Source organism: Stigmatopora nigra, chromosome 2 (genome assembly GCF_051989575.1).
Source record: "Stigmatopora nigra isolate UIUO_SnigA chromosome 2, RoL_Snig_1.1, whole genome shotgun sequence".
Lineage (NCBI taxonomy): Eukaryota > Metazoa > Chordata > Actinopteri > Syngnathiformes > Syngnathidae > Stigmatopora > Stigmatopora nigra.
This window is the reverse complement of record NC_135509.1, coordinates 6,541,605-6,556,908: the sequence shown is the minus strand read 5'-3', so window position 1 is coordinate 6,556,908 and position 15,304 is coordinate 6,541,605. Positions and strand designations below refer to the sequence as shown.

At 38.3% G+C, this 15,304-nt stretch overlaps 1 protein-coding gene across 2 annotated transcripts in view; it reads right to left on the bottom strand.

Annotated features, from left to right (window-relative positions):
* wwox (WW domain containing oxidoreductase) overlaps window positions 1-13,710 on the bottom strand; it is a 169,267-nt gene extending 155,557 nt beyond the window's left edge. For both annotated transcript variants that reach the window (XM_077710712.1, XM_077710713.1), the window contains exons 1-5: window positions 13,492-13,710; window positions 13,041-13,105; window positions 12,878-12,935; window positions 12,628-12,797; window positions 1,062-1,168 (exon numbers count right to left, since the gene is read on the bottom strand). In XM_077710712.1, coding sequence (XP_077566838.1) covers window positions 1,062-1,168; window positions 12,628-12,797; window positions 12,878-12,935; window positions 13,041-13,105; window positions 13,492-13,598 — 507 coding nt within the window. In that variant the 5' untranslated portion in view covers window positions 13,599-13,710. The remainder of the gene's footprint in view (window positions 1-1,061; window positions 1,169-12,627; window positions 12,798-12,877; window positions 12,936-13,040; window positions 13,106-13,491) is intronic.
* Between the last annotated feature and the right edge of the window lie 1,594 nt (window positions 13,711-15,304).

Here is a 15,304-nt window from a genome sequence, read left to right as displayed (position 1 = left end):
GGCTAGTCAACTTAGAAACTTCACAACTTTTGACTGACAATACAGCAAAAAAATAAATAAAAATGTCATCGTCCCATACTAAATTTCATTGAATGCACCACAGTACTTGAATCCAAGTACCGTATTTTCACGACTATAAGGCGCACTTAAAAGTCTTCAATTTTCTCCAAAATAGACAGTGCGCCTTACATATGGAAAAAAACAAAACCGAAAAACCACCACTGTCGGATATTTAAAAAAACACAAACGCCTGAACTGAAACAATACTGTTAAATACGCAGATGCCATCTTAGTTTACAAAATCTTGCATCATATAGCTCCTCCCCCACTGCAAGATTTTATACCAAAAAATCCAAAAGATCAACAATGGCTGGCACTAGAGGTGACTGTAAAGTAGTGAGTGAGTGCTTCATACCTGGAAGTCAATAGCAATTACCCTATTTTCACCACTATAAGGCACACTTAAAAGTCTTAATTTTTTTCCAAAATAGACAGTGCGCCTTATAATACAGTGCGCCTTATAATGTGGCAAGTTTTTTGCTGCATTCTTCAATGGCCTTTCACACACACAATATTGATAGCCTCGGGGGCATCCTTCAATTAGGATGTGTTGAGTTAAAAAATCTTCCTCCCTCCATTCTCACCCTCCTCTTTCTTGCACTCTCTGTAATCAAGCCAGTGCCTAATGGCTTCTTCTTTCTGCTCCAGCGGCCACATTTCGCTTGTTTATTTTCCCGCGCTCGTAAATCTACGGAGGAGTCACAAGCGCCGCGATATTAAAGCAATAATCTGGGGTAATTATCAGATGCTCCCCGCGCATCCTCATCCGAGAGAAGTCGGAAAGCCCGTTTAAATAAATCTCCGGAATAAAATTATTGACTTACGACCTGGAGTGTGCGTGTTGGGATGGAGCGTGTGATACGGGAAAATGCTTGATGTCATTTAAGCAACAGTTATGGAAACTATACATGGTTTTTTTCCAGTCTTATGTTGTGATCTGTTTAACCCTTTATGTATGTACTTGACAAGACACTAACCGAAAGTTTTACGGATGGACTTACCCATTCCTCGCGTATGACGCTCGCCGCCTTGTTGCCCCGTGACAAGTTTCTGCAGGCCAGGATGACGCGGGCGCCATGCAGCGCGAATGACCTGGCCGTCTCAAAGCCTAAGACATGAAAGCAGAAGCCAAACATCAGATTTGATTTCAAAAGGGCGACCAGCAATGTTCCCTCTAAGCTGCATGCGCGATTGTGCACTACTCTCGTCTTCTCTGCGCAGCAGCAATCATATGGCACGCAGTAAATAAAATCCAAACTTGGTATTTTTTTTATTTTTTACCCCTTTCCCCATGATGGTGCCGTTTACGCGGCAGCCAGTGGCAGTAGCTCTGTCCACTCTTATGTTTTTTGTGTTTTACAGCATGTTTTACATGAAAAATTAGAGGGAAAGTTGACATTTTCGTGTTTTACAGCATGTTTACATGAAAAATTAGAGGGAATATTGACTTTTTGTGTTTTACAGCGTGTTTTAAATGAAAAATTAGAGGGAACACTGACATTTTTCTGTTTTACAGCATGTTTACATGTAACATTAGAGGGAATATTGACTTTTTGGTGTTTTACAGCATGTTTTACATGAAAAATTAGAGGGAAAGTTGACATTTTCGTGTTTTAAAGCATGATTTACATGAAAAATTAGGGGGAACATTAACATTTTTCAGTTTTACACCATTTTTTAAATGAAAAATTAGAGGGAACATTGACATTTTCGTGTTTTACAGCATGTTTTACATGAAAAATTTGAGGGAAAGTTGACATTTTTCCGTTTTACAGCATGTTTACATGAATGAGAGGTAACATTGACATGCACCTGCTTATACTGGTGTGCCCATAGCGAGCAATGATGATGTCGCTCACACTGGTACTCAGGGAGGTTGTCTTTCTACCCAGACCAATGAAAAATTTGAGGGAACATAGGCGACCAGATAAGTGGCGATTTTCCCAAATTGGCCCCAACATCGGAGGAGGAGGAAGAAGAAGGGCCGATCGGTAAGAATGGCTATCAAATTTTCATGTCATTTATTTCCGCCGTTGAGCTAGTGGAGCTAATCATTTCTCTCAGAAATGATGACACTGATTGAATTATTGTGGTTCTGCTCTATTTCCTCTCGCCCAACCAGATAAAAAGTTAAGGACGTGGCTTAGGGGCGGGCTTGGAAGGTATCGCCCCACTTGTTAAGAAGACCCAACATGGGATGGGTGGGCGGGGTTAGTCGCTGGATGGCTGGGTTATTAATTAGGTGGGCAATTACGCCTTGATGGGGGTAATTATGACAAACGGGGCTAATGACGGTGGGAGTCAAACGGACAATCGAGCGGAAAAGACAACCTTTGGCGCGGCGACTGGCGGCATCAAAGGGTAGCCGATAAGAGGCGGGTTTGGAAAGGGAACGCCGTCGCTTGATAGCGCCACGGGTTATCTGTCCGAGACGGCGCGGCGAGGCTTCGGATGAAGCGCTCGCTGGCGATAAAAGTGACAGAAAAATATATAGATATAAAGCAGAAAGTTCATTTCTAAATGATTTGTCTAAATGGGTCATTGCTGAGATGTGTTGTGTTCATTTACGTCGTTTTTTCTCATTTCTGTCAACATTTACGGCAAGTCTACGTAAGGCAAGGGTGTCAAAGTGGCGGCCCGTGGGCCAAATCTGGTCCGCCGCATTATTTTGTGTGGCACGGGGAAGTAAAAACTTTGTTTTATTAAATTAAAATGAAGAGTATAGATGTATATTAAATTTCCTGATTTTTCCCTTTTTAGATCAATAATTATCATTTTTTTAATCATTTTTTCTGTGTTTTTAGTTCAAAAATAATTTTGTAAAATCTAAAAATATATATAAAAAAACCTAAAATAAACATTTTTTAGATCTATACAAAACTCAATATTCAGGGATTTTAATCCAGTTCTTTTAATCCATCTATAGAAAAAAAATCTAAATATTATATGTGTATTATATTCTGTGTTTTTAGTTAAAAAATAATTTTGTAAAAATCTAAAAACAAATATAGAAAAAAAAACTAAAATAAACATTGTTTTAGATCTATAAAAAACTGAATATTCAGGGCTTTTAATCCAGTTTTTTTAAATCATTTTTAAAAAAAAAAAATCTAATATCTAAAATGGTCCGGCCCACATGACAACAGACAAATAAATCATTAATCAATAAAAAATGAATAAATAAGCAGTCCATATTTCCTAAAAAAAAATCCCTTAAATTGCATTAAACATAAATTCACCCTTCAGAAATCATAAAATGGACACAGTAGCTGGTAAATAATAACCCAAACCCCCCACCAACCCCCCCATAACCTCACTTGTTGTGTGTACACACCATGAAAAAGAAATTAGGCAGCCCCAGTGTTTTCCATAATAGAGAACAAATTAGAATATGGCAGCAACAACGGGCCACGTCACCACCAGCGTGTATTTGCGCTGACGAATAACCGGGCCTCGACATTAATTGTGAAATAACAAGAGAGCGAGCGGCGCCCGAAACCGAGTCGGACGGCGAGAGCGGCGATCCGACGCGTTGCCGGTCGAGCGTACAACAACGGGCGCCTGTTTCGCCATTGTACTCTGATGACGGAACATGACGGGGGGGTCACGCGGGTGCTTTTTGCAATGTTTGGGTCGCCCAAAGCTGTTTTACAATATATACCTGTGGAATGACACTACAGGTTATAACTAATTCAAGTAATGGAAATTTGGATGACTATTTCACTGCTATGTTAGCTCAGTAAAGAAGGATTTTTTTAAAAGGTTTTTTTTTCAGATTATGACCCCTAAAAACACTCAAAGTAGATTTTTCCCCAATTATTTGACTCACTGTTTGCCAATGAGAGGGATAGACGATTTAGGTATTTAAACTGGGAGGACAGACTTAGTGGTGACAGACATCCAGTCCACTAGGGGGTGTTCTGCTTGAGTTTGTAGCTCTTTCCTACTGTAAATACAGTAATGAATTGTTTTTATTTCTAATCTGCAGTCACATTTATTCTCTCCTATGCCGTCAATGACTACAAAAGAAGCAAGAAGCCTGAAAAATGCCCCAAAACCAACAGAAACTCACCTGGAAATGGCCAAAAATCAAAAGAAAGTCACCTGCAAATGGCCGGAAATCAACAGAAAGTGACTAATACACAGAAAGTAGCCGAGGATTTCCCACAAAATCAAGAAAAAAGTATCTAAAATTCAGACAAAGTGACCTGTAAGTACCTTAATATGACAAATGTCTATAAATTGACTCAACACCTGCCCTTGACAACAATGGAGGTCCAATTTGCTTAAACTGGCTACGAATGCTCATGTTCCAACATACGTAAATTTACCTTTTGGGCCGAAAATAAACATGAATATGGCTCGCAAACCAAACTGAGTACGACACCCCTGATCTAGCTCATACTTCAAATTAATCACAGTCAGAGTCAATCTAAAACCGGTCTACTCAACAACTCACCCAATAAACACAATCCTACAAAAACTCACCTGTTGCCAGGTAGAATTCACGGCCACATTAAAACAAAAGCAACAGCAATGCTAAAACCATTTCATGTAAAAAAAAATATATATATATACCCAATACATACACAATAAAATTTCCCAAATACAGAATGAAAAAAATAATCTAATCTAATCTTTAATTTCACCATCTAGATCACTCCCTATTCCTTCCAAAACAAACCCAAACAGAACCAACAGTCAAATCTACTAGCGCTAAGCTAACACGCCAAACTTACCAGCTCGCCAATCAGAAAATAAAAGAGCACCACTCCTCCCAAAAACTATCTTTTACTATGATACATAAAAAAAATGATGTAAAATATCCATTAAGCAACGAATGCTCTTCATGGTACATTACGATGGTGGACCCTTCATATACTGCAACACCCCCCCTTCCCAATAATGAGTGTGATTTAGTGATTTCACGCTTTGTTTGTCCGCCCTAGCCCGCCACCACCGCCCCGAAACCCCCCCGGTACACAGGTGTATTGGCTCAGTGTAATGAGATCATTACCAGCCTCGTCAGTGAACGGCTTTATTTGGCAAACCGTCGTCGCCGCGCGGTTGTTGCTAGCGTTAGCGCTTGTTCTTGGTCTGCATCCAAAGAGGCATTTAACTAAAATAAACTCTGTAGTACAATTGGACAAACACAAGTCAATTGAGATCATTACAAAGACCTGCGGGTAAACGTGTCGAGTTCCCGTAAGCCCGCCCGCCGTCCTCGCCAAACGGCGTTTGGAGAATAACGCGCGGGTTGACGACATGCTGGAAAGAATCACTTAGAAAATGAATTAGCGTCATTTTGGATAGTAAAACTGTTGCGTAGGGAATTGGTGTTATGGATGTGTGACACTTTATGAGACGGTTTATTTGGCCATTTTCCCTGGACTGTGATTTTTAATTTTCTGCAATCCACTTTTACGTGGTAAAATTTTCAGACCTTTACATTAGAAAAAAATTTTTAATGATGTCGAGGAAATTGACGCGGTTGTGGCGTGATGGGTGAAAGTGGGTGAGATTTATACAGATTTTTTTGGTGAATTGTTGATGCCAGACGCTCCCGGTTTAAATGAATTGGAGGGCAATAGTGGCAAATGATTTTAAAAGGATTAATAACGGAGCATTTTGGGGAGGACGGCATTGTACCAAGTGTCCATTTTTGGGAAAATAGTGATTAGAGCAGGGGTGGGCAAACTTTTGGGCTCGGGGGCCACATTGACTTGAAAAATTTGAGGGATGGGCCGGGGTCAGCACAAGATAGGATACATATAAAAAAGTGCATCCGTTAGCAGTACATACGAAACATAAACTGAAAAAAGGACTAAAGTATTAACATACTCATCAATAATCATTCAAGTGAGTAAAATGTATAAAGTACAAAGTCAAGTAAAAAGGAATGTAGTATTAAGAAATATTAAAATTTAATTTAAAAAAAGATAGAGGGGCTGTAAAACACCAAAAACAAATAAGAGTGGACAGAGCTACTGCCACTGGCTTCCGTGTGACGGCGCCATCTTGGGGAAAAAATAAATAAATATTTGGACAACGTCGGCGGGCCGGATTAAAAAGCCTAACGGGCCATATATGGCCCACGGGCTTTAGTTTGCCGATATCTGGATTAGAGGGACATTTTAATAGAGAAAATAGCTAAGTTAAAAACATCGGTATTATTCTGACCTCTGTGACCTTTGACCCTCACTGACCTCCATATCCCCGAACTTACAAATTTGACTCATCATACTTTTTGGTTCATAAAACAAACCCAGTGACACAAGAAAACAAATAATACAAATATAAACCACATTTGATTATGAAAAATACACCAAAACACTCATTAGCCTTTAAAAAAAAATAACATCAATAAACCACACTGCATTATAAACCACAAAACTCCAAGTACATGATAAAAAATGGCGACATTTAGCCCAAAAAATGACAGTAAACAGTCTCATTAAATGTCCTTTTCTGACCTCTGACCTCAGTACAACCAAATGTAATCTAACCCTTCCATTCCACACTAAAAACTTTTCCATTCAGGTTTAATAACGTCCAATTATTTCAACCAAAAACACAAAATCCACAACCTCCAACTTCAGTAGGTTTCCCCTACTAGCGTTTGTTAAAAACTCTCCAGTTTAAGACTTTTAAAATCCCATTTAATCTCCCCCATTAGTGGGTGAGGAGGACGATGTCACCCCAAAAGTGGGATGTATGGTTGGCAATTAGCGCCCAAGGTTGAGCTGTTCCGGGCCAGAGCGCTGAAGTGCTTCTATTACCCCTTTGCCGTCCCCTACCGTCTCCATAATACCCCCCATTCTCTCACTCTGACCCTCCGTGTCAACCTCTCCAAGATAAAAACGACACAATCGGTCATGGTGGGCTCGTATTCGCACCCGCACACACACACGCTCACAATTGAGAACCTTCAATGATCCGAATATTGCGGTTTGCCCGTCAGAATTCACAACCTCGGACCCCAAAAAAGACGCGTTTTGTTCAGTGCTTTTATCTCTATTACTTTTTATAACCTGAACGTCCTTTTCATCAAGCTGCCAAAACCATTTTGGTGGGAAATAGACTTTTTCCAAGCTATTTTTGTCGCGCTTTTTATAACATAAGTATTCCTATTATACTTAAATGTAATATGTAAACTCAAACTTGTCAATGGATCTTATCAAAACCTGAATAATTGTTGTTGTTTTTGTTAATTAAGTTATTTTTTTCTACAACAATTTCTTTATTCTATCTTTTCTGCTGCCCCAAATTCCTCAATAAAAAAATATATATAAGCAACCACAGTACAAAATAATACACAATAAAAACTCCCATGTGGCACATTAAAACTGTTTCAGGATTAAAAAACAGTCAGATTTTTCCATTTTTTCTACGAAAATTTTGATCATATTATGTATACTTTAGGGACAAAAGAACGCAAATAAGAAATTAAGCAAAGTCGAGCATGCACTCCATCACACAAAATTCACCAAAAAAGTGTATTTCTGTCTCGAAACTTGCATAATTTAACAAACCCAGCAAAACTACAAAAATTGCGATTTCCATTACAACTCAGCATCCAACAATTCCCCCAAAAACACCAAATGGGACCCCAATCAACACCCCTGTAAACCTCTCTCTCAAAACTTGCATAATTTAACAAACCCAGCAAAACTACAAAAAATGGTGACTTCCACTACAACTCAGCATTCAAAAATTTCCCCCAAAACACCAAATCGGACCCCAATCGACACCCCTGTTCTGACCTCTCTCTCAAAACTTGCATAATTTAACTAAACCAGCAAAACTCCCAAAAAATGGCGACTTCCACTACAACTCAGTGTCCGAAAATTCCCCAAAAAACATCCAAACGTCCCCACAGATCCAAAAACTAGAAAAAAATGGCGATTTCTATTACAACTTCATAATATTCCAATATTTACTAGTGTTTTGAAAAATCAAGCGTCCGAAAATTCCCCCCAAAAAACATCCAAACATTCCCCCAAATCCAATAAAACCGCTGTAAATAAACTGCAAGTGTCACCTAAACCACTCAAAAATGCTCTTGTACCCACAAAATAAGACAAATACACGCACGTCACTTTTTAGCCGGCAACATCTTTTTTCCGTGGACTCCCCCCCATGAATAATGCACCCCCCACCCCCCCCTATTTTCCCGGCGCTGCGCTTTAACGCACGGCCGCGCCACTCTTTGAGGGGGGTCCTTATTCATAAACAGCGGCGCGGTAAATACCGCAGCTTTGCAGGCAATTTAATGGCAGTTGTGCTTAACAAATCTGCCTCAATCTAATGATCAGCCACAAAGCCTGGTTGAGGTTTTTTTTTTTTTTTTTTTTTTTAATTTGCGTGCTGAAGTTCCCCGCGGCGCCGCCACTCACTGAATATGCTTATGGATCGGATCTCTCCATCCAAAGAGAGAAGAGAACGGCAGCCTTGACGCTTAATCCCCAGCCCTTTTCACGTAAATAGACAACAGTGTTAGTCTTTTATAAAGGTGGGCAGACACGGAGAACATTATGGTGCAAATCTGCTTTTTATACCCTAGTTTTACAGTTTTAACATCAAAATCGGGTGGTGGATCGGGCATTTACGAGTTCTGTTATCTATATTTTCACGTGGATGGAAATGAAATACTTTTGCCTGAGTAAAGTATAAAAGTATTCCGAAAAAAGGTATTTTTGGTCATTTTTAATCAGGCATATTTTGGACAGCTCTTTAAAATAGGAAAGTTAAGTGAGGATTGAATTGAAATGTGGTAAGTGTAAATGTGTGGAAATAAACTGTTGGGAAAAATATATATGATGAGTATATGTAACTGAATTGTACTTAGTAGATGTATATTGTTATATAATAGTATAGGAGTGTTTTAAAATTAGCAACTTGTGAGAATTGGGAAAGGCTTGACAGTGCTCGTCTGTGAATGTCAAGTTTGTAAACTTTTGTACTGCCAAACAATCGCCAGCAGAGGGCAGGGATGTGTAATTTTCTTCAAATCTACTCAGTCAGTTTATGTTATGTTTCTTTTCCTCAAATGAAGCAAACCCATTTTATGGAAAACACTACTTTGACTTTTTTGGACTATATATCTTATAAAATGATGAAATTTTTCTTAAGCATAACCTTAACAGAAGTAATATTTAAAAAAACTTTGATCATGCAAGAATATATCTTATTTTTAGGATGGACCACAATTTGAAGTGACTTTTCTCCTAAAAATATCTCTATTAACTATTGTCAAACTTTATTTTATTCAAGATAGACAATCTAACTTAATAATTTATCACCCCATGGGCAAACTACGGCCCGCGGGCCACATACGGCCCGGTAAGCTTTTTAATCAGGCCCGCCGACTTTGTCCCAAAAAAATGTTGTTTTTTTTCTCCAAGATAACGCCATCACGCGGAAGCTAGTAGCAGTAGCTGTGTCCACTCTTTTTTGTTTTTGTGTTTTACAGCCCCTCTATCTTTTTTTAAATGACATTTGAATATTTCTTAATACATTCCTTTTGACTTAACTTTGTACTTTATACTTTTTACTTTAATGATAAGTGATGAGTATGTTAATACTTTAATCCTTTTTTTCTGTTTATGTTTCATATGTACTGTTAACGGATGCACTTTTTTATATCATATCGTATCTTGTGCTGACCCCGCCCATCTGTCACATTTTTAAAGTCAATATTGCCCCGGGCCCAAAACTTTGCCCACCCCTGATCTAAACTTACACTTTTAGCCAGACTATGGTCTTTTTTTTAAAGAAAACTGTCCCATTGATTTGATAGGAGGAGAATTAGGATTTGATCAGGAGCCCGTAATGGGGATGGATAAGGGGGCTTCGGGGCCCTGGGTCAAACCCACTTAGAAATCGTTTGAGTCTATAAAAAGGAAGAGAACCTTTGTAGGCGTACAAGAGAGCGAAAAGAAAACAAAGTGAGATCATTCATTTCCATTATCACGATTAAAAACACCATTTAGCTTTGTAGTGCTTTTTAATTTACACGGGAAAGTGCAGTGAGGAAGACTAATGCGGGGCGGAATCCGCCATCGCCGAATTAGCCCCCGCTTCAAGGCCGACCGCAAAAACCCGACATTCCACGCATAAATAAACGTCTACGTCTTTTTTCCCCCGTTTTTTTCTTAAACTAAATTAAAGATGTGAAAATGTAAATGTGCTAATTAAATAATATCCTTCCTTTCCTAATAAAAACGTCACGTTAACCCCCATGTGGAGAAATACGTAGTGAAGAAAATGTAAATAGCCTTGACACTTGGATTAAAACAGTATTGATGCCATTAAAATGCTAAGTGGGTCCAGCCAATTGGCATAACCACATTTCAGTGGCGAGATGTCAAAAGGAGCACACAAGTAGAAGCAATTACTATAAGAGTATTGTTAATTACGAGGTACTGCATATTTAATATGCGCTGGAGTAAAACAAAGGTTACGTTAATAGGGGTATAATAAGTATTTAAAATGTCGCCTTTCTCTTAAGCAGCACCATGTTTGATAAATCTCGGGAGGAAAACGAAGGGGAAAAAAAGCTATTTCTTGCTTTTATTCAGAAAAGATTAAAAGTACGCAAAAAAAGAGGTTTGACGCGGACTCGGCTTCTCATTAGGATGTTTTTAAAAGCAAAAAAAGTGGGCATTTGTGGAGCAATATAGATGGTTTTAAAGGCTTAGCGGCGGTGGGAAGTGTGGGGCTTTTGTGCCCTCTTGTGGTGTTAAATAGTATTGCAATTGATCGTGGTGATTTAGAAACAAGTTGTACGCTTTGGGGTTGAAAATGTAGAAAATGTATGTGTTGTTACAAGTCGCTCAAAGGCAAAATGGATTGGTCGCTTACCAGGGGTAGGGAAACTATGGCTCAGGAGCCGTATGTGGCTCTTTAGATTGGTGTCTATGGCTCTCTGCCTTTTTAAAATCATATTTTTATTTCATTAGACTCTTCTGAATGCATTCTCTCATTGATACACATTGATTATCAACAATGAAATAATATTTTCAAGAGAATTCAGACTTTTTTTTACTTTCAAAGTGCTGAAATGAATAATAAATGCTCACATTTTCATGTATTTTTACTTTTAAATTCTGAATATGGCTCTCAAGGAATGAAAATATAAATTGTTTATGGCTCTCTTCATCAATAAAGGTTCCCGACTCATGGATTAAATAAAGGTTAGCATGAAACGGGACTGGCTAATTAGCAATAACAGATCATGTTAAAATGACACATTTGCATAAGACTGTACGTTATTATTTTTTTCCCAGAATCCATTTTGTTCGCATATGGTCGGAAAAAAAAAAATCTAGTATGGAGAGGCAATTAAATTGAGGGGCTCTATTGTTCCTTGGGGGTCCCAAGACAGCTGTAAATCTCCTACAGTGCCCCATCTCATAATGTACATCCAGCAATTAGACAGAGCCGCAACACTTCTTTAGCACAAAGCGTTTGAATCTAAAGACAATTAAGCATTTTATGTTGATTTGATTTCCCCGGAGCTGTCGTTATCCGTCTTGTAAAAATGTACATCGTTGGAAACGGGGGAGACGGTGAGCGACCTCCGTTTTTTCCGACTTTAATTTAGACTCGAGTGTGGGAATGCATGGCTTTGGAGAGGTTTTTTATATGGACTTAGTGACAATTTTGCCGAAGGCGCTAGCCGCATTTGTTGCAGTTAACAATGACATCCAATTCCGTTCGGTTATTGAACTTCAATACAGTCGTGTTCGGCATTACGGGGGTGATTTGTTGGGTCCGTGTCTTACATTTTGGAGGCTAATGTTGATGAATGTTGGCTGGTAGGGAGTACTTTTAGATATTGTTAGACTGCACTGACACCTAGTGGTGCTTACAAAAAACACAATGCCAATTGACAAAATTCTATTTAACGTGTTAGCACAGGGGAGGGCAAACTTTTGGGCCCGGGGGCCACATTGACTCTAAAAATTTGACAGATGGGCGGGGTCAGCAGAAGATACGATACATATAAAAAAAGTGCATCCGTTAACAGTACATATGAAATATAAACAGAAAAAAAAGACAAAAGTATTAACAAACTCATCACGCATCATTAAAGTAATTTTCTGATGTTAGGACAACTATCGGACGATTATTCGTCTGTTAATTATACAACGACAAGATAAACTATAAAAATCGCACTGGCATGACTCACATTTTTGGGAGGTAGATTTTTAAAAAAAAATAGAAACCGAGAACAAACATACGTAAAAGTAGCCAAATTGTAAATAAAAGTACATCTTATAGTTCAGAGAATACGGATTGTAATTTGGGTCAATACTCATTCAAGTCAAAAATATTACCACAAATATGCAGTTGACTATTAAAAAAAGTCTTGTAATATTTGCTTAGATTAGATTAATTTATCTTAATTCAGTTTAAAAATTACCTTGCATTCAAATAACATAACTCACCTTTAGTAGTCACGTGTTTGAAAATCAACTCAAAAATTGCTATTACTTATTTTTGTGTGCACTGTATTACCTATTGGTATTTTTTAAAGTTAAATTGACAGTAAAATGAACTCACCAATTCCAGAGTTTCCGCCAGTAATCAGGACGACTTTGTCGGAAAGATCTCGACCTTGCAGGATTTCCAGAGCCGACGAATTACCGTCGTAGCGTTTTGGCTTCACCATCACATCATCCACGGTAAACACTTGGCGTGGATCAAAATAAGTGGATCTCTTATTGATGTGACTGGAAATAGAGCAAAAAACATCTATTAATTCTACAGTTTAGGAAAAACAAACTGATTTGCATCCTTCAAATCTACTTACTCAACATAAACTATTCGGCCTTGTTCGTTAGTTTCTTCCTCCCAACCGTATGGCAAATCTGTTGGGGAAAAAACAATATGAATGACGCTTTCAGCGGGATATTATGAATAAAAACGTTAATCCTGTAACGTGAGTGAAGAAAAATATGAAATTTGAATAAAACCTCCAGCACAGCGTTTCTTTTTTCCCGATTTTGGGTGTTCCCACTGTGTCCTCATTTCATCATGACTTGAAACACACAAAAAGATGCTAAAATTAGTATATATTCATTACATTATATATAATTATTCATTCATCTTCTGTACAGATGATTGCACCCGAGATTGGTCGCCACTCAGGGAGAGACAAACAACCGTCGGCACTAACAACACCAGAAATCGAGCGTACACCTGCCCGCATTGGAATCAATTGGAGGCGGCTACAAATATATTCATTTTGAAGTATAAATATTTATAGCATCAAATCAATCAAAGTAAACTACAGCATGTGCATCGTCATTCTAGTATTTATACAGACTCATGTCCATCCGATAGACAAAAGTAACAATTTAAAATTGCAGATCATTATAACACGTGCGGTGACAGTGAATCAAGATCACCTGAGAGTTCACTTACTTTGCATAGTAAACCCATCCATCCTTAGTCGATCTTTCTTCCCAACCCGGGGGTAATTCGTCTTCGCTGTCGGTATCGTCCATACCGGCGTATTTAAGGGCTGCCATTCCCTTAAATCGAAATGGATGCACAAAAACACAAAAGTAATAATAGCGATAGAAACTGCATGCACAACACAACCAGCGTCTTGTCGAGTTGATTGTCGGGAATCACATCACTTCCGGCATATCATCGTGACGTCATCAGAGGGGGCTGATGGGAAAAAGAGTTCATAGAAACAAATATGCTACGCTACGCCGTTACCATTACATTTTAATGTTTTTTATTTTTATTTTGAGGCAAAAATATTTTACATGTAGATTTTAAAAATGTATCAATAAAAATAAAGAAACCCACATTTGTTATTTATTCCTTTTTATTAATTAATTTAATGTAGCAGCAGGATTACAGATACAAACTGAAGAGAGTATACAAATGTCCAGACCAAGGCAAAGTACATTTTAATAATTCAAATGACTGACAACACATTAAGGGGGGGTTGACCAATATCCCTAAACATAGGGTTGTAAGGCTAAATATTTACTACACGCACACGCGACTGCGGGAGGAAAAGCAAATGAGAGCAAACTCCTTATGAGTACATGACGAAGCAATTGGCAATGAACAGTAACTTTTTTTTTTTAGCGATTCACAGCAACAACGGAGTAAATGCGAAGTAGCACGGCAACACAAAAAAAACACTCTTGTAAGGAAACAATTGCCATTATTCCGTCCCTTTAAAAAAAAAAACATTCCTCAATTCAATCTCATGAGGCATCCAGAAAAATCAATGATATCATGCAATGGTTGTTAAAAAAAAAACAGAATTAGCACATAAACATAACCAGTGTGGGCTGTAGTTTCCAAACAAAAACAAAAAAAAAACGGGATTGATAAACACAGGAAAGTAAACAGCAGAAACCATTTTTTTTTCTTTAGAATTGAAGGCACACAAAGTTTTTGTTAAAAGCGCCGTCATTGAAATTCAACATACCCCTGCAGTAAATTTCACATTTAAATCTACAGGACAAAAGTGTGTGTCAAAGTTTTTGTGTGCTTTCTTTTTCCTTTCTTTTCAGTCAAACATTTTTTCTTCTTCAGGACCGACAGTGACCCCCACAAAAATACCCCCCCCCCCCAAAAAAAATGGACAAATGTTCACGTTTTGCCACAAAAACCTTCACTGCAAATTGGTCTAATGTGCACACAGCATGAGGTAAAACAATTACATTCATGAAACTGAAGCCCCAGCGCTCTCTTCTTTAAAATGTGCTCTTTAGCTCCCCCTAGAGTCTGGAGGAATGGAATGCTTGGAAACGAGTGTGCGCTAGCTAACCTGGCCTACTGTCACTGACTGGAGTAAAAGAAATAAACAAAAAAAACATTAAAATAACGCCAACAAACGTTTCCAGATTCACCCATTCGCTGCCATCGACTGTGATAGATCACTCGCCGACCTCCCGGTTCGAAATAGATTGGACATTTATCACCGTCGATGGCAGTGAAACTTAGCTCACTGCCAGCCCTGATGCTACGCTAACACCTTTTGTTTTCGTTTTTTTTACATTACAAAAATACTCTACATTTTGATACATGGATACAAAAGTCTAAAAAAGATAATTTACTTGAAAATGGATCACACACTGACGGGACTAGATGAAAAATGTAAACAAATGAGCGAGACATTTTTGCTTTTTTTTGTGTTGTTTTTTGGAGATATGCTTAAGTACGGACAGCAGTATTATGATGATGTTTTTGAATGTTATTAAAAGTA